The sequence below is a fragment of the Carassius carassius genome, chromosome 48 (genome assembly GCF_963082965.1).
Source record: "Carassius carassius chromosome 48, fCarCar2.1, whole genome shotgun sequence".
Lineage (NCBI taxonomy): Eukaryota > Metazoa > Chordata > Actinopteri > Cypriniformes > Cyprinidae > Carassius > Carassius carassius.
In genome coordinates, this window is record NC_081802.1 from 14,127,488 (window position 1) to 14,148,079 (window position 20,592).

The 20,592-nt window shown below is 39.5% G+C and overlaps 2 protein-coding genes and 1 long non-coding RNA gene across 6 annotated transcripts in view; 2 read left to right on the forward strand and 1 right to left on the reverse strand.

Moving 5' to 3' along the window:
- LOC132131520 (CD276 antigen homolog) overlaps positions 1-20,592 on the forward strand; it is a 440,273-nt gene that overhangs the window by 268,072 nt on the left and 151,609 nt on the right. The gene's annotated exons all lie outside the window — the stretch shown is intronic.
- LOC132131525 (uncharacterized) overlaps positions 1-20,592 on the forward strand; it is a 187,221-nt gene that overhangs the window by 165,173 nt on the left and 1,456 nt on the right. The window lies entirely within an intron of this gene.
- The window catches only part of LOC132131521 (CD276 antigen homolog), a 92,382-nt gene that overhangs the window by 36,956 nt on the left and 34,834 nt on the right, over positions 1-20,592 (reverse strand). The window contains exons 1-4 of one of the 4 annotated variants that reach the window (XM_059543578.1): positions 16,737-16,883; positions 15,760-15,800; positions 15,334-15,660; positions 13,751-15,223 (exon numbers count right to left, since the gene is read on the reverse strand). In XM_059543578.1, the coding sequence (XP_059399561.1) occupies positions 15,102-15,223; positions 15,334-15,660; positions 15,760-15,800; positions 16,737-16,747 (501 nt within the window). In that variant the 5' untranslated portion in view covers positions 16,748-16,883 and the 3' untranslated portion in view covers positions 13,751-15,101. Of the gene's footprint in view, positions 1-13,750; positions 15,233-15,333; positions 15,661-15,759; positions 15,801-16,736; positions 16,884-20,592 lie in introns of those variants that run through there. The other 3 variants (XM_059543576.1, XM_059543577.1, XM_059543575.1) reach the window with 3 other exon arrangements.

Sequence of the window (20,592 nt, forward strand, 5' to 3'; positions counted from 1 at the left end):
ACTTTGGGAACATAACCCGCTCGAGGGTATAAGAATGCTTTGGCCATACCAGGGGCAAAGTCTAGGTAGGTAGGGGCCACCAAAAGGGCCTGGAGATCTCCAACTCTCTTTAGAGAGGTGATTGCCAGTAACAGGGCAGTTTTAATCGTCAGATGTCTGTCTAAGATGTCTTATATGGGCTCGAATGGAGCTTTGAAAAGAGCCTCTAGAACCACAACCAAATCCCAGGGGGGAACACGGGACCGTACTGGAGGTCCTCAGTGCACCGCGGAGGAAACGTGTAACTACGGGGTGTCTACCCACTGACTGATCATTGAAAGGGACATGGAAAGCAGCTATGGCCGCCACGTACACCTTTAAGGTGGAGTGGGATAACCCCGCAGAGAGCCTGGCTTGTAAAAACTCCAGAACTGTACCAACTGGGCAGTTTGCTGGGTCAAGCTGGCGGTCTCTGCACCATGAAGTGAAGAGTTTGCACCTAAGGGCGTACAGTTTCCTCGTAGAGGGAGCTCTGGATTGGAGTAGGGTCTCAACAACCTCGGTTGAGAGACCATCTGCTAACAGTTGTGCCCCCTCAGGGGCCACACCCACAGCTTCCACAACTCCGGGCGAGGGTGAATTATCATGCCCTGCGCCTGTGAGAGTAGGTCTGTCCTGATCGGTATCTCCCACGGAGAGCCGTTGTGGAGCGAGACTAGATCTGAGAACCATATTCGGCCCGGCCAGAACGGGGCTACCAATAACAGACGGACCCCGTCCTGGTGTACTCTCGCCAGAACTCCCGGGAGCAGAGCGATAGGGGGAAAAGCGTACAGACGAAGCCTCGGCCAGGTCTGTACCATAGCGTCCAGTCCCAGAGGAGCTGGATGAACTAGAGAGAACCAGAGGGGACATTGCGATGTCTCCTGAGTCGCAAAGAGGTCCACCTGGGCTGTGCCAAATACTCTCCATATCTGCTTCACCACCTCGGGGTGAAGCATCCATTCCCCGGGCCTCGGCCCCTGCCTCGACAGTATGTCTGCTCCCACATTCAATCTCCCAGGAATATACACTGCTCTGATCTAGAGGAGTTTGCCCTGGGACCACAGAAGGATCTGGTGTGCCAGCTTGTACAAGGGGCGTGAACGCAGACCCCCCGGGTAATTGATATAAGAGATCACTAATGTGTTGTCGGTGCGCACCAACACATGGTGACCTCTCAGGTCTGGGAGGAAATATTTCAATGCTCGATAGACTGCTAGCATCTCTAGGCAATTGATGTGCCATGTCAGATGGCGACCACTCCACAGACCGCGGGCAGGGTGGCCACTCATGACCGCACCCCAACCGGTGAGGGACGCGTCTGTCGCTAGCGTTACACGGTGACAAGGAGCTCCCAGCACCATGCCCTGATTTAAGAACCAAGGTTTCTTCCACATGTCTAAGGCACGAAGGCATCGCCGCGTGTCCTTGATAATTCGAAGTGGATTTCCCCTCGGGGAAAAGCCCTTGGACTTGAGCCCCCACTGTAGGGGTCTCATGTGCAGCAGGCCAAAAGGTATCACGTTGGACGCAGCTGCCATCAGCCCTAACAATCTCTGGAATTGTTTGACAGTGAGTGACTGGCCTTCTTTGACTCTCTCGACTGATGTGAGGATCGACTCGATCCGAGCAGGAGACAAACGTGCCTGCATCGTGGTCGAATTCCACACTACGCCTAGCTAGGTGGCTCTCTGAACTGGAGAAAGTACACTCTTCTTGGCGTTTAGTCTCAAACCCAGCTCCCCCATGTGTGCGAGAACGGCATCTCGATGTCGAACCGCCATCTGCTCTGATTGAGCTAGGATCAACCAATCGTCGATGTAATTTAGAATGCGGATGCCCTGCATACGGAGGGATACCAAAGCTGCATCTACACATTTTGTGAACGTGCGGGGTGAGAGTGCGAGGCCAAAGGGAAGTACTCGATATTGATAAGCTTCGCCCCCGAAAGCGAGCCTCAGAAACCTCCTGTGTTGTGGAAGGATGGATATGTGGAAGTATGCGTCTTTGAGATCTATTGTGACAAACCAGTCCTCGGATCTGATTTGAGCTACAACCTGCTTGACAGTGAGCATTTTGAACTTCAGTGGCATAACTGAGCGGTTCAGGTGACGTAAGTCTAAGATCGGATGCAACCCCCCATCCTTCTTTGGAACTAGGAAATACCGGCTGTAAAACCCGGATTCCCTGTATAGACGAGGGACCACCTCGATGGCCTCCTTCCTTAATAGGGTATTTACTTCTTGTTCCATAACCAGAGCCTGCTGGGGGCCGACCACAGTCGGTGTAACCCCGTTGAACTTCGGTGGTGGATGACCGAACTGAATGCAATAGCCTCTTTCTATTGTACACAGGACCCACTGAGATACATTTGGCAGTAGCTTCCATGCTGCTAAATAATCTACTAACGGAATCAGTCTCTCGAGACTGACCTCTGGGGTAAGAGGCCCCCGAAGGGGCGGCGAGCATCCCAGCTCCGCTGCGCTCACGGGCGGAAATAACTGGGAGTAGCGCTCGCTGGAGGCCGCTGCGCCCTGAAACTCTGGCAGGGTTGGCAGAACAACCTCCTGAGGGCACTGAGGTGAGGCGGGCACCGTATAATGAGGTGGACCGCGCTCTACCCCAGTAGGGGCTACCCTCTGGATCCTGGCGTCAGGATCTTTTCGTCGAGGACTTCCGGGCTTCGATGACAGATCTTAAATCGGACTTAGCCCTAGAAGCCCCCGACTCAGAGCGTCGCTGAGACCCTCGGTCCCGTCGTGGGGGAGCACGAGCTTTAGAGACGATGCCGAGCCGGGCGACAGATAGCCCGCGAGCGTCTGTTCGACCCGTGGCATCGCTCTATAAACCTCGCTCTGCCAGCCCCATCACGTTGCCATAATATAGTGAATCGGGGCCGAAGAGGAGGGTTGAATAAGGGTGGTTCCACGATCTCGATATTTCATCGTGGAGATCAGGAAAATATGGAAGGGTCCGACGTGGAGGTGGTTGCTAGGTATCTAGTTTGCTTCTCTGCGGCTCAGTTTGTTTTTCAGCAGGCCATTCAATTTTTAATTTATCTACTGCTCGCGTAACCACACCCAAAAGCTCCTCATACTGGGGCGACAGGGGTGGCGAATCCCCAGCAACAGTCTCCACATCGACCTCCTCGGAGGAATAGAGGTGAAGAGCTGATGCCTCACCCTGGGGGGAAGAAACCGACGAGCGTGCTTCCGAACCCAGGGTTTGGGCGCCGGATCTGGCAGATGAGGAAGGAGATAAGGACTGGCCCGTCTCCATTCCCTCTGACAGATCCACCTGCGAACCCCATGAGTGCAGCAGCCGCTCTGCCTCGGCAGAAACGGGCCCAGCACCGCGAGGAACGCTGGTGAAGGCTCCCTTCTCGAAGAGAGCCCTCCGGGATCGAAGCATCCGCATTGGCAATCGCTCGCAATGCGGACAGTCGGCCCCCTCGAGAGCCGACTCAGCGTGCTTCGATCCCAGGCAAGCCACGCCCAGACTGTGTGTATCCCCGCTCGTAATGTAGCGAGGGCAGGGAGGAACACACACTCTATAACGTGGCTTGGAACCGCCCTTTATATGTCTGGTCTTTTGCTTTGCTTTAGGCATATTGAGCTGTTTTAGCGATCTTTTAATGGCTAAGGGACAGACAACAATAAATAGGACCAACGGGACTGACTTTTGACATGCACACACAGAGCGCTTGCTGACAGACGCGAAGCTGAAGCCAGCTGCACGGCACGTGCTTTTATAGCTTCCTGGTCGCTACGTCACCCCGCCTGTGACGTCACGCCTTTCCGATGGACGGATTGCACACGATATTCAGAGTCGGTCTCGTCAGGGACATTCCCCAAAGCGCTAGACGCAGCTCGAGTTCCTGAAAAGGAACCGGAGCGTGACAATTTTTCAATTTTCAATTTTTAGTTCAACCAGTGGTTCTTGGTCATTCATAAAATTCAGGTCAGCAGTAAGCAGTTTCTGAGAATAAAAAAAGCATATCAAGGAAAACTAAATTTATTCAAGTGGCTCCTGATGATATATTGAGGTCTTATGGAGCAAAACGAGTAAGAAACTGAAGTAAGAAATTGATTATAGATCTACATGACAAAGAGAAGGGGAAAGATGAGGGAGGAAGGCTGATGTTCCTGGTTGTTGTCTAGAGTGTTTACGCTGAATCCCCTCCCTTGAGGCCATCTTGCCTCTTTTGCGACTTACTTCTCTGCATAGGAGGGGCTTGAGTGGCGATGGTTTTCCTCTGGGCCTGTATATGATCCTCAGACTGAGACAGACCCAGACCCCAGGAGGTTTAAGGTGCAGATCTGGAACGACGTGGTATAAACTTTTTAAAAACTGCTGACCACGCCTTTGCCACTCTAAACATTTCAACCACTGTCTCAACAGAGGTTCCAAAAAGCTCAGAGGGTGATACTGGTGCATCAAGTAGGAAATTACTTTCTTTCAGTCTAATGTCAGCCAGATTAATCCAAAGATGTCACTCTATAGCCACTATTGCCGCCATTGAACAGCCAATAGTGGCAGTTTTTTGTTTGTTAGCCCAAAGAACGTTGGAAAAGACCCTGGAAGAAAGAAGGCGTACCTTTTATTCTCGCCATTTCATGGAGAAGTTTCTTCTTGGGTCATTTCTTCTTGGCTCTCAACGAAGGCGGACACATTTCTCTCCCACTCATCCCCTTGCCTTCCCTGCTCGCTCTCTCATCTCGTCTATTCTAATACTTCTGAGAGACTATCTCTGCACTGCTCTCCAAAACTAAAAATCATGGAATTTGATTAACTGGTCTCTCAACGCAATTGACACCATCTTCTCGACAAGAAGCTTGGGTTCGGGGGAACCTGACTGCCCTGCCAGAACATTTGCAGCTGGCTACATGATGGACATGTGGAAGAGATGGCGGGCCGTCTGTCTGGAGGCTCTTTTCGTGGAGGACATTGAAGATATCTACCTATTCAGAACAATGATAACAGGTATTCTGCTGATAGGATTTGCCCTGGGTTGCCGAAAATTCAGAAAATGGGAGCAGCTGTCTAAAGCCTCACAAGGCTGCCCTTCATGATTGAAGCAGTGGGCAGAGCGGTCAGCATTGAGACTGAGACTATTAACCGCAAGATGGATAACATCACGAAGAAGCTCACGGCTTTGGAAATTAAAATGGATGGATTTGGAGACCAGAATGGACAAAGAAAGTAACCATGTAAATTGGAATGCGGCTACTCGCCCCAAAACCAAACAATCGCAATCTTATCTTCTTTCGGACCCCCTCTACAACAACAACAACTCCTCTGGCAGAGCACTACAGCGAGACGCTCTTGCGTTCCTCCCCTGGACCGGATGGCTGCTTGCCTGCGCTGGATTACCTCCAGATTACCTTGAGTGCTCCAGTTCCTGAGGACCAACTGAGGAAACAGTTCTGACTTGGATTGATGAGAACTGATGACCCAGTGATATGTGCATGTGTGCATGATAGTTTATGGGTAAACTATCACTTTAATGATGCTATAATCTCCAGCCTAATACTGGTCTGAGACTGCTGCAAGGTGTTGCCATCCTCAGACTGCTGTTACAATGTGAGATATAAGTAACTAATAATACACAAGGGGCATTTTTACTTTACAGTATATTACAAACATTACATTTTAAAAAGAACAGGTGTGGATTCAACAACAAGGAACAATTGCAACAGAGTTTTATAATTTACCCAAATTATAAATTAAACTAAACTATTTAAATGAAATGTTATACTGACATATTATGAATATTAAACAACGTTAGTTCTGATCAGCACTGGGGAATTCCACTCTTCATATCACCCTACTTCAGTTCAGCTGTTCATGCTAGGTGCATTTTGCCCAAAAAGCTTTGTTTCAGCACTTCTAGTATAACATTTGTGTAAAATTATTTCTTTCATTTTAATAATTTAATTTATTTCAAGATTAATCCTAGATTAATGTGAAATGACTCAAAAAGAAAAGACTGTTTCATCTTGTTGGACCATCACAGCAATAAAAACTTCAGCTTAAGTGTTGTGAATGTGGTTTACATGCGTTTACACTTTGCAAGTGCTAAATGGGCAATGTGTGGGACTAGTAAACAAACAAAGCAGATGTACTTTCCATTTGAGGTTTAGACGACTGTGAGAACTTAAACATAAAGGTATTGCAAAAACACTGCACCCGTTTCACAGTTAAACCTCCACTGTAGACAAAGGTGAGAGTCGTTGGTTGTCAAGTGCCAAAGCCAGTGGAACATGTTTCTGGTTTTGGTTTAACACTTTAGTTGAAAATATCTATGCATAGTGTATGTATTTTTTTATTTTTTACTTAACAAATTGCATAGTAGGCTATGTATTAATATATACAAAACTAAAATGCATACATGTATAAACATACACAAATAAATATATTTATCATAATGAAGCATCTTCAAACCCTTTTTCATTAATGTCTGGTCAGTGCAACTTGCCATATGTGTTTTAAAATCTTTATTTATGTATTTATTTATTTGTGATTTATGTAAAACTAATAGTTATTATGTTTTGTAAAACTAATGTTCTTCCATCTAGAGAAACATTCTGCCACTCATTTGCAAACACATTTTTTTCCTGATTCCTATTTGAATACCAAAATATATGCTTTATATTTTGTCAATATAAAGCATTAAAAAAGCCTAACAGATAGACTTTACACTTACACTTTTTAAAAAAGAAAGAAAGAAACTGCTGAGTTCAAGAAAAGTATTGACTATATATATATATATATATATCTGCATCTACAACCACTCAGTAAAATTTCAAGACAGCTATTTCAGTCCTTTAGACCAGATAATTTTTATTGTCACCAAATGAACTCGAAATATAATGACACAAAGTACAAAGGCAGGTACGTATTTTCATGTATAAAACATCCATACAGTATTTATACAGCAAAAACAAGTCTACTTAATGGAAAGGAAATATTTTCCAGGTAATATTTGTAACACATTATTAGAGTACTTTTAGATACACACATATAAATAGCTGTCACTTAAATAAAATAATTGTGATTAATGACTTCCAAGCAATCTTTAAAAAGCAGAATGAAATATTAATATCAAATGTAGTCAAGTTTAACTTATTTATTTATTTTACAATCGTAACAGTATTTTATTATTATTATTATTGTTATTATTATTATTTTATTATTATTATTATTATTATTATTATTATTATTTTGTTCTGAACTTTCCTCAGAGTTTCAGAGTTGAACATCAAGAAAATAAAAATTGATCAAAATAAGTACATGTATATATAAGTATACAAGTATATCAGTCACACTTCATGACTTCGGCAGGTTTAGAGCAGCATAAGTGCTGTTGATTTGGCTTGACCGAATATTTTTATGCAGCTTGGAAAAATCCACCGTGGCATACTGAAAGAGAAATATTAGTATTTTCAGCTGCAGTTGAACAAATATGAATCAAAATGAAGTGTAATAGTACTCTATTGTACAGGTCAGCAAGAATCCTCACTAATTATCAAGACAGAAATTAATTTTAGTAATAAGAATGGATTCACTAATCTCTTACATGTAATTGGTCCTGATGTGGTTCTATAACTTGCATCTGCTGTAGATCAGTGTTGACTTGTGATTGTTCTGCAGACCTTTTGTTTCCAACAACAAAAACTTTTACTAGTCCTAAAAATGGAACAGTATTTCAGACTCAATATTTGTATTTATCACATAAATGGCACAATAAAAATAAATAAAAAGCCGAAATGAAGATTTTTTACATATTTAATTAACTTCACCTGCCTGTGGAGAAAATCATGATATAAATATTTGTACAGATGGCTGAAAATAACTCACCGATCAGCAGAATGAGCAGAAGTCCGTTCATCAGAGCAGATATGATGATAAAAACCTGCCATTGTGTTTGATTCTGATCAATAAACTCCAGAACTGTATGATTGTGACACTCAGTTAGATGAGCTGATTCTGTCATAAAAATGAACTCAGTCGGTTACTTTAAAATAGAATTACGGGTAGTGCAGTGGCTACGGATTTGTAGCACTGAAAATATTGATAATATATGTAATCTAAGAATATATATATATATATATATATATATATATATATATATATATATTTTTTTTTTTTTTTTTAATAAGTAGCAATTATTAAGTATGTAAGCACTGATCATTGATATGTTTTGATCACTGAATTAATAAATGAACTCACCGGTGAAGTATATTCTGGTGCTGTTGCTGAGTTTTGGAGGTATGCGTGTGTTCATACAGTAATAAACTCCTAATTCATCATCAGTCACATTATTAATAACCAGACGATGTTTAAACTGCACTGAATATTTGTTTCTGAATGTTTTATTATAGTAATGAGGTGATATTGGTGTTGGAAATGATCGTAGAATCAGTGTCGGAGGATCTGCTGTTTTCAGTAAAATCCAATAAACCTCATTTTCATCAAGATCACAGTTTATAGTCACATTTGATCCCAGATCAGTCAGTAGATCTGAAACTGCAGCTTTACAACAGATTAAAACATCTGTAAGATCAAAATAAATAAGATTACCCATTTAAAACCCCTTAGACACATTACATCAACCTATTTATAATTGTAATAATTATATTTTAAAGTATGTAAATGTCATGTAATAAACTCACAGAGCTGAAGCGGAATGATCTTCATGTTGTTGCTCCGATTAAAAAAACTCATGAAATCTGCTTTCCTCCACACAACGTTGCAGATGAATCTACTGCAGCTATACAGCAAAGACAGGAAGACAAAAAAAAAAAAAAAAACCTTCCCACATCAAGTAGAGAAAGTCAAATCAAATTTGCTCTGACCACAACACTTAATTCCCCATCGCCATCATCACTTCAAGTTAAGCTCATTTGATTTTTGATCACATTACAGTTTTTCTCAGTCACTTTTTCTGATTCCGATTCATTCAGATCACAATTTAAATTCTCATCTACTTGCTCAACTTTCACATCATCTAATCACTTATGCACATCATACTAGCAATGTCATGTTCTTTTTAACAAATTCCCAGTGCTTTGTAACATGCTTGCAACATTTGCTGCACTGTAATTCCCAATACAGTTCTGCCTAATGCCATGTCCTATCATCTACAGTACATTGGTCATGTGTGTTAAGATGGTGCTGTCTCATGCTGCATATTTTGTCTTTTATTGAGAACACATGGTGGGAGTTTTTTGTCCCAAGTCCATCTGCTTATTTTTTGTGTTTTGTTTTGAGAGTATGGATTTTGGTCTTGTTCACTGTGAGAAAATGGTCTGCGGATTTGTTACCTCCATGTGCTCTTGTCTAGTCTCATGTGTTTTTGAGTGCCTGGCTTCTGTTTGTGTTCATTAGCTGTGTGCTCTTTTATTGTTATGGTTGTTGTCAATATAGGGGCGCCGGTAGCAATTTTGGGCCATATGAAAGACTATGAAAGATTAGTTTGGGCCCCTTCAGCACACATTTCACATCAAACACACAAGCCAACCTAGTTATCCAAAATCTTTGTCTGCAATTTAATAATACTGACCTATTACTTTTGCTATAGTTTTTTTGTCCACCAGGTATCACTATTTTTTCAGAGTCAGGGCTATGGTGGTGGATTTTAATCCAAATCAGCCAAAACAGATGAACATGAATGAAGACAGAGTTATATGCAAACAAATATATATTTGTGATTTTAGCTTTATATATATATATTAAATATAAAATAAAAAAAAAAAATATATATATATATATATATATTATTAAATATATATAATAACACATATATATATATATATATATATATATATATATTATTAAATATATAGAATTACATTTTACTAATTTATGCATCAGATTGCTTAAAAGCAAGCAGTTTCACAGTATTAAAAGGGTCATATGATGTTGCTAAAAAGAACATTTTGTGTATTTGGTTGTGATTAAATATTTACGCAGTTTAAGGTTAAAAAAAACATTATTTTCCACATAATGTGCATTATTGTTTCTCCTCTAAGGCCTGCCTTTCTGAAACGCATTGTCTTTTACAAAGCTCATCGGTCTGAAAAGTGAGGTGTGCTCTGATTGGCCAGCTATCCAGTGTGTTGTGTTTGGCCGAATGCCTCAAGCATGTGATGGAAATGTTACACCCCTTGCCATACTGTGATGTGTGTCCCGGTCAGAACACCAGTGCAACAAGACAAGTCAAATGAAACCCTTTACAAACGGGGCATTTGTTGCATCCAGTGGGAACATAATTACTGATTATAATGGCTTATAAAGCAAAATCTTTCTCAATTGAGCCCAGATGTGACAATAAAAATTTAAAACAATTTTTTTTTTTCAATCTTATTTTCGGGAAAAAAGCAACATATATTTATTACTTTATTTTTCCGCACTATAAGCCTTTAATTTTCTCAAAAAACAACAGTGCGCCTTATAATCCGGAGCGCCTTATATATGGATCAAGGCGCTCTGTCAAAATGTTGACATTCCCTTTAGCACAGCTCCATCTAGTGGATGCATAATGCAAACCCAGTCAAACGTTTGACTGCAGTATCTTCTATTCGGTGGTTCTCAAACTTTTTTCCACCAGGCGCATTATGGTCCAAGTGCAAGTCTCGCGGGCCGCACGCATATAATTTACATATTACGTCACCAATACAAACCAACCTGATTCATAATATTATAGCCTAAATATTATGATATCTAATCGATTAGATTCATTGAAATAAATAAATAATTCTACTCCCCATAAATAAAACACCTGATGCTGTTGGGAGCTGAACAATTTTGTGAAATTCGGCTCGATGTAGTAACAGCACAATGAAGTTGCGATTGTAAAGCCTTTGTTATACTTTCCGCATGAGCAATGCGGACGCAGACACGGCCAGCGTGGATGCGGACTTCTTCCATTTATACTTCCGAAAGCGCACGCTGATGGTCCGCTCTGCTACTAACATGTGAACAAACAATTTCCCAGAATTATTGCATATCGCTGTGTGCAATATAAAGAATATAAAGATTATTTATTGACGGATTGCACAGGTTCGATTGGCAATGGGCTTCATCACACTGCCTGAACATGTGCAATTGTGCTTTTGAAGCCTACTGACCATGCGCACCTGTCCGCGCGGTCGTCTGCTCAGAGCCTCAACTCTCCGATGGCGATTTTTACGTCACGCCTAGTGGTCCATAGCGGACTCGCGGATGTGGAACGTTTAACAGAGGCTTTTTAAGAAGCAGTCTGTAAGATGAATCAGCCATTTGAATGAATCAAACGAATGAATAAATGACTCGATGACTTAATCATTAAGACATTTACCACCACCTACTGGCAGTTTTAGTTTATGTAGAGCAGTGGTTCCCAAACTTTTTGCAGCACGCACCCCTTTCTAGTGTTTGACACATGCCAAGCACCCCCAACACCTTACTCTGGTTAATATTCACAATTTTAATTGCAATAACTAAATACAATTATTTCACTGTAGATTAGAAAACAAAACAAAAAAAATCTGTTATAAATACAAAAGATTACTTACTTTTTTTTAGTGAGATGGATGACCCTGCATGTTTTTCTTTTTCCTGCCATTACAAATATTCTCTCGCGCACCCCCGGTGGTCAGTCTGCGCACCACTAGGGGTGCGCGCATCCAAGTTTGGAAATCACTGATGTAGAGCATAATTTCAATAAAGAGATAATTTAATATTTTCATAGTAATAATATTACAATGAAGAAAATAAATTATTAAAGTTATAGCTCATATAGTTCAAAATGACAATACTGTCATCATTTACTCACATTGTCCAAAAGAGTATATGTAATAAATTTTAGCAAACAAAATATTTCTTGCTGAACCTACTTTTTGTAATATCTGTTTGATGCTTTGAACAACAATGACTTTATCTTTGATAATTCTCCAAATTTGATGTGCGATCAATTAGATTATATAATTACCACATCGTGTAATTAGATTAAAAGTTTTAAGCTTACCAGCCCTAATATATATGAAAAAAAGAAAGAAACTGCTGAGTTCAAGAAAGGTATTGACTATATATATATATATATATATACATACATACTGTACATACATACATATATATATATATATATATATATATATATATATATACACACATATACACACACACACACACGTATATATATATATATATATACATACACAAACACACACACACATGGATATATATACATAATTTTATAACTCATTTATTATCACACATAGGCGTAAATACAATCATAAAGTCAACACTTTATTGCCATACTTGTCAGAAAAATGATAAATGAGCCTGCTGTGTTTTCAAAAACAAATGAAACTACGTGAATGATTAATTTATCAAAGGAACACTCTATTATTTATAATTATGGTCTATTGATTAGCCGAAATAAGATGAAATATATGTTAACTTTTAACTGCATTCCAGCAAAAACATGATAGTCAGCATTATTGGCATGTCGAGCATTTACAGTAGGCTATTATTTACATATGAAAATAATTCATAATGTTTAGTAAAGAGATCAAATTGAAGGGACAAATTAATATAAACGAATATAAAAATATAACCAATAATAATAGGATAATAATAATATATAAATATGGGGAAAAGGCGATCAGTTAATGGACTTACAAGACTGTAGGATAGATAAAAATGTTTTTATATTTTATATTATCCACTTGATGTAACATTTTTTTATGATAAACTTCATTTGAATGCTGACTATGGCATGTAATAAAGTCCGGTAACCAAGGCCTATGCATAATATAATAATTTAATAATTAAATGTTTTCTATAATAAATAATAATTTCTTAATTCTAAATAAAACATTAATAAATAAATCTCTGATAATCTCGGCTTGCTATGGTCACGTAAGTTTGTTTACGCATTAAACTCGTGGCCACGAGAAAAAAACATGTCATTCCTTCAACAGAAGTCGACAAAATGTTCTTTTGGCCAAGACATAATATCCCGATCCCATGAGTTAATATGAATATTAATTCCCATTAATTAATATCTCTTAGTCATGACAAAACTAAGTAAACCGACAATGTCACCTTAGGGGCACCAAAGTTTAGAGCTCCGCGATATTCATCTCGCTCTATTCTGGGTTCGAATAAAAAATCTGGTCATGTGCAGACTATCTTGTTACTTTGAGTTTAAATCTATAATTATTCATACCAGCTCTTGAAAACCTCTGACAGTGGTTTTCAACCTGTGGGCTGCGGCCCCCTAGTGGGTCGCAATGTTATTGCAGGTGGGCCGCCAATTACTATTAAAATAAATAATAATATTGTTCATTTATGTAAAAATTTCTGAGTCATAACATAATAACATCATTTAATAACAAAAAATAACTATTAAACTGTAACTATGCTCCCACTATTCGAGCTAGCTGCATATGCTACAGAACAACAGCAGTTGTTATTAGTAAGTTAAGTTATTTTCTGTTCATTGCCAGTTCATTCAATAAAGACAGTTAACAATCTAGCTTCTGGGTACTAAGTTATTAACCCAACAATAGTGGGGTCAGTTAATTTTGTTGCATACGCAAACATATGTGTTTTGTTGTGTGGGCCGCGAGTTGAAAAAGGATGGGAACCACTGCTCTATGCGAACACAATTGCCCGAAAAAGTGCGGGGAACGAATTTACATGATATTAAAAGTGTGGGGTGGGAGGCAAAGCCGTATAGTAGATATGAGTAGATAATTTACCCTGAGCACACTGTGTGTAAACAAATTATTAAATTAGCTGATGTGTAATCAGGAATTAATTAATTTGATTCTAACATTAACAAACATAAAAACACATAATACAAAACATTTATTCTGGCAAACACAACATGAAGAAAGAACACTTACAGAATTGTTAAGGCCACTTATTGACAAGATAGACAGGCAAATATTTTTCCTTATTATTTAAAGAACAAGCAGGGTACACTGATTTCTGTCGACAAGAGTATAACAATACAGAACAGTGTAATACTTGATTGACACTGCACCTGTGAGTGTGGCATGAGCTCAGGGTTGGGCGATGTCTTCAAATTTGGCATCGGACGATGTCTAGAGTGAAACATCGTCATGAATGATGACATCGGCGGGGGATTGGGGGAGGTGTGCCCGAAGCATGAATCCTTATAAGGGAAAACAACTAACAATTCCTAACACCGTGTCTACACCGGATGTGATTGGTGCGTCGTGACAAAATACTAAAGAACCACTGATCTATAATACAGACTTATTATATATAAATCAGTCAACAGAACTCAGTATAATCAGTGATGCTGTCTACACTTGATGAAGCGTGGCATGACACCACAAATCCCTGACAGTAAACTGCTGCCGCGCTCTGTTTATGACGTGCTGACACAAAATTAGACGGACTTTAGCTGATGCGGCTCGGCGCCACGCGACAACTTTTGTGTCCGGTGTAGACACTGTGTACTGAGAGATGACTGAGGACAATGGTGAATGATTTTCAGATCCTCAGTACCACTGACAAACATATAATCTTGTAAAATTTGAGGCAAGTACTGCTGCTCCAAAGTATAAACATAGTACATACGATCGCAAATCTCGAAAATAATAATGAAACTAAAAAAACGATCGTGCATTCAAAAAGGGGCGGGCGGGGGTGGTCGTGCATCACGAGGCCGGCGTAACATCGTGATGTATATCAGCCGTCGGTGATGGACACTGGCATCATCTTTCGGCCCAACCCTTCATGAGCTGCAGCAGAAAATACGATTAATCATAACGTGCCTTTCATGCTTTCAAGATTAACTCTTATTTGTTAACATGGATGCCAGAAAAAAACATGCTGCTCAGTGGTCCCTGACACTGGAGAGACAACTGGCCTTACCAGCATTTTGCACAAGAAAGAAACAATAAAAACTTTTCTACAAATTCAGCTAAAAGTAACATTTAACTTGGAATATAGTCATAAAATGAGAGAAAGTGAGTCTGTTCAAATTTAAACATTTCAGTTTGCCACAGTTCCTTCTACAAGGCAGCCTGAGATCTTTTTCTCCTGCGAAACATGAACTAGGCTGTTATAGATGCGACAGTTAATGCAAGTACAGTAAAAACACAGATCGATATATTTATCAAATCTGACTGTGTTCGTGATCCTTCATTTTCTTCAGTTGTTTTGTTTCCGTTTTCTTCTGTTGATTCTGCAAAAAAAAAAAAAAAAGACGAAAAAAATTATGATTGCCATTATTGTATATTGCACTTAATTTAAAGCCTCAAATATAAATTAACTTTTTTTGAATACCTTTGAGGATCAGCTGTATAGTACTGAGTTCATGTGTGTGTGTAATGAAGCAGCTGAACTCTCCTTCATCAGTGCGAGTAAGATTTTGAAGTTTGATGGAGAAGTTTCCTCTCTCATACTCCTCAGGGAAAGTTTGCGCTCTGTTCTTGTACCGTGGGTTCTGTCCTGCTACTGAATCTTTACCGCTAATTAAATTATAAAAAATTTCACTGTCTTTGTTTCTCCAAAGCACGTGAATATCTTGAAGTTTATGATCATGTTCATCTGAAGAACACGGCAGGACGACAGAACCACCGATAAACCCCTCGACTGTGTCCTGCAGAGACACTGAAATCACACAAACTGTAACTGTGAACAAACAATCTAGAATCTGACATTTATACATGATGCAATAATTTATAATTTGCTTTTAATTTAGGTTCTCACCTTTGTTAATCAGCACCACAAATGCACAGATGAAGCACCAACTGCAGAAACAGAAGAAGAAAGTTCCTTGTTAACTAGTAGATCATGACACTGGCAACACACTTGTTTGAGATGAGCAGAACTGATCACTAGTGGTTACTGTGATGTCAATACTCTTGCAAAAGCATGATGGAAAGTGACTTCCAATAATAACACACATCCAACCAATGCGTTTTTTATATAAAATCATAACATCTTCATTGTTTAACAAAACCAAGACCAATTAAGTGAAATTATTCAATGAAATTATGGAATGAACAGTCTATATCTATTATGGCAATGTTCCTTTCAGTTAACAAATGTACATAATTATATATAATATTTAACATTGAATAGGATTCAGGTTAACTGGATTTTATTTACCAATTATTAATGGTCAATAAACTGTGTAAATGCACTAAATCTTAACTAAATTATCAAAATTCACAAACGACAACAACATTTACAATTTCTCTTAATAATATACTTGATATTGCATAATAATCCTGTATATTATAAACTGTAAATATGATTAACAGCAAATGCTGTTGTTCATAAGTAAGGATCTTCCCATACTGATAAATCTGTAATATATTAAATGCACTGCAAGACTCGGTCAATCAAATTACTATCAAATAAAAACAACTGCAAATGCACCAGAACTCAAAGGCCATGCAATATGCTAATGCTAATGCTAAATCAGAATAATAGTTTCAGCCGTTTCTCTGGGTATTGACCTGTAATGCGGTAGTTAATCAAATCGAGCTCAATGCATTAATTGTGGTGACGGGTTGCTTATCAATGCTAGTTTAAGTAACTAAAACAAACCAGGCTGAATGCAAATACGAACGCGAACTTGATCACTTGTTGTTTGTATCGCGGCAGATCTGAAGTGAAATATGTGAGAAGCACGGCTCGTTTTGTGAAAACACAATTTCCTTAAGGAATCACGAACATACCCGAAGGTCATGGTACCCCGATATATTTCACATAATATTGCAAAATAAAACTTTCTGTAAAAAAAAAAAAAAACACTGAAATTGCGAGACTCTGAACCTAAAGATGTTTCCGGGTTTTCTGTAGCCGGAAATCGTCATAGAACCACGGGTTAAAAAATAAATAAAAATTAGAAAAATATTGTTTGATCCAACTGTTTTCTTCAGCAACAAAAAATCACGATTGCTTTTTAATGAGTTTCCAAAAAAAAAAATAAAAATAAAAAAAAAATAAAAAAAAAATCGCGAAAGAGATGGATAAGACAGATCAGGCTAGTTGACAGTTTCCTTTTAGCATCTTCCCTGCTGGTAGATGCTGGTACTGCACCACCCGACCGAAGAAAAAACAACAACAACCAGAGATGTAAGCTGTTTTCTGATTAAATGAAAAGTCGCTAAGAGCTCTTTGTCAAAAATATCGCGAGTGTTAACAATTTTTTTTTTTTTTTTGTATTTTCAGGACAAGGTGATGTTATGTAAAGTAAATTGTTATAACAAGTAAATTCTTTAATTAGATCTATTTTTTCTTATTTAATTTATATATATTTTCCCCTTTATTTCTTCTTCGGCTGTGAAAACATGAAATTTAAAGCTAAAAAAATAAATAAAAACAGGGCTCATACAGTTGCTAATTCTCTGAAGATTCAGTAACTTCAGACACTGTGAGAGCTGCATGGGTTTGATTTTGTAAATCCGCACCTGCCCATACCCGCAGTGCTTAAAACCGCATCTGACCCGTTTTCCGACAGCAGCACTAATTCAAATCCCTGACACCCGACCTGCTTAAAATAGAACCGACACCCGACCCGCACCCGAAATCAAATCAGTTAAGCCAATCACATTATAGACACACTTTCTTTCACATTTTTATTGCCAGGTCATACAGAAGTTATTACACGGCCTTTGGCATTAACACAAGGACAACCTCAGCCGAAGCTGTCAAAAAGCCAGTACATAAAGAACATGGCTAACGTTACCACAAAACTGAGTAGCCTAACACAATTTCGTCTAGCCTCCATGAGACAATTTCGGGTTCAAACACGCCCTGCACAGCACACATAGGCTACTTAGCAGTGTTAAATTAAACAACAACCGTTTAGGCTGTGTGATGGGCTACTTTTAAATGAAAGATAAGTCCAGTTGTATGCGAATCCTAACAAACGCTACATACACCGGCCTGTGAATTATGCTACTTAACTATAAAGCCTAGGTTACAATTAGGGCAGAGACGTGAAACTGTCCCGTTTATGAATCCAAAATCTAATGGGGGCAATATTGGCCTACCTTTTCCCGTGTGAGGGGATTAGATCCTATTTGTGGTGTGGTGTTTTAAATTGCTGTATAAAAAAAGCACATCGTCAACTGTTGACTGTTTTAGCTGACTCCTCCGCTCTTGCATAACGTACCTAGCACAAGAGAAGTCTCTCTTACTTGCAGTGTTTGATGCAGGGATTGCGAGGATAGACCTCGCAATCTGGGCAATATTAGGGAAAAGATGAGCATGGTCTTGCCACCATAACAAAATGTCAAAATGGTCATCTTTTGGCATTTTGTGATCGATGTAAGCAGCCACTTCGTCCTGATACTGCGGAGCCTCATCACTGGAATCTTCTACGTCTGATAACTAACGACTCATGCAGCAGTTCGCGCGGTTGTGATTTTTTTAAAAGTGGATGTAGACTGTTTTGAACCATTGTTTAGACCATTGTTTCCCCCGTGTCCGACCCAAACCGACCCTGTGTCCGACACAGTTGCATATTTTTAACCCGTTTTAGCCAAATTTGCTGGTCACCCCGGCGAACCCCGAACCCGTGCAGGACTCTACTGTGGGGAAACTCCTCTCTTTGAGAAATAATCAAGCGTGACGTACATCTGGCCAATGATGTTGAAGCATGTAAAATAGATGCGTTCTGAATTGCTATAGGTGTACTGAATGTGCAACTCTTTCTGAAGCAGCAAGGTTCTCGTCCGAGTGGCAAGCGGACACGCTGCAGTTCATTCACTGTACACCCCATTGACCTCTTTCATATACAGCACTCTCACTGATGATTTTTCTCTCTTAAACATTGAACATGGAGAATTCAGAAGTTTATCAGATGATCGGCCTCATGCATGAACTATGCTTATGAGCGATCTGCCCAGTTCAGATCGGGTGAGCAGCTTTTTGTTCTTCAATAGCCAATCAAAAGGACTGCCAGTACCTAAGCAAAGACTGTCCCATTGGAACACGGATGTGATCTCTTTCTTATACAGCTCTCATGGCTAGGAATGCCCTATTGGGATTGGAGCCCACTCCACCAGAGCTACCTTCTCATTGACTTGGGCACATGGAGTCTAGTCAAAGACATTTGTATGGCATTTGGTTAGTCTTCACTGAATAGCTTTGCTAGATCTTGAACTTGACGCTTTCCTCACTTGGACCACATGTATTGTCTGTGTGTGAGGGGTCAAATCAAGCTAAATCTGTTACTCAGCCTTCATCTTAAACTGTTGTGACCCTACTGAGATGGAAGTGTTCAATAATATTGTATAAGATGGCTGGCTTAATGATTGTCACCAGTAGGGTGACCATATGCGCTGTTCATACGGGACACGTCCCAGCCAGGATTTTAATATTGCCTACAATATCCAGGTTTTGGCTATTTGCACTGTGCAGGTTGATTGTTGTGTAACGTTCATGAGAGATATAAAGAGCAGAGCAGACAGCTCCTTATTCTTTCGAAACGCTTTCACGTGTTTGTTTGTTCGTTTGACTTGAAGCATTGTGGCTCACTTTGGTTTTTTTTGGATTTGTATGCAGCGACGCTTCAAGTCAATCGAACGAACGAACAAACATGTGTGCATATTTTCATCGCTTTGATCGTTCCCTCTAGATCTCACCTTCTCACACGCAGTCCCACGATTGGTCGATTATGTACAATACCTGCATGTTATTGGTCAAACTGCTCTGGATGTTTTAGGCATTATTAAAATCCTGACTGGGACGTGTCCCGTATGAACAGCGCATATGGTCACCCTAGTCACCAGAGATCTAGTGGAAAATTTCACTAGAATAAGATAGGAAGAGATTAGAGAAAATGGGGAAAGGAGGAGAGAAACCGACAAAGGACCTCATTAATGAAACACAAGCAAAATGAGTTTTAGTGTAAATAATTTATAAAGCCATTCTGATGAAAACGTTAGAATTCATGAAAATGTTTGTATTTTCAAAATGTACAAAATAAATTTACACCTGCTCCCTACCACGTGTACATGGTGCGTAAACATTCAGTGTTCTTTTTGACAAACTGATGACACTGAATTTGAATTGCATTTATTTAAAAAATAATAATAATTACTTTTTTATTTATTTATTTATATATACATGTCCTTCTCAAAAAATTAGCATATTGTGATAAAGTTCATTATTTTCCATAATGTAATGATAAAAATTAAACTTTCATATATTTTAGATTCATTGCACACCAACTGAAATATTTCAGGTCTTTTATTGTTTTAATACTGATGATTTTGGCATACAGCTCATGAAAACCCAAAATTCCTATCTCAAAAAATTTGCATATTTCATCCGACCAATAAAAGAAAAGTGTTTTTAATACAAAAAAGTCAACCTTCAAATAATTATGTTCAGTTATGGACTCAATACTTGGTCGGGAATCCTTTTGCAGAAATGACTGCTTCAATGCGGCGTGGCATGGAGGCAATCAGTCTGTGGCACTGCTGAGGTGTTATGGAGGCCCAGGATGCTTCAATAGCGGCCTTAAGCTCATCCAGAGTGTTGGGTCTTGCGTCTCTCAACTTTCTCTTCACAATATCCCAC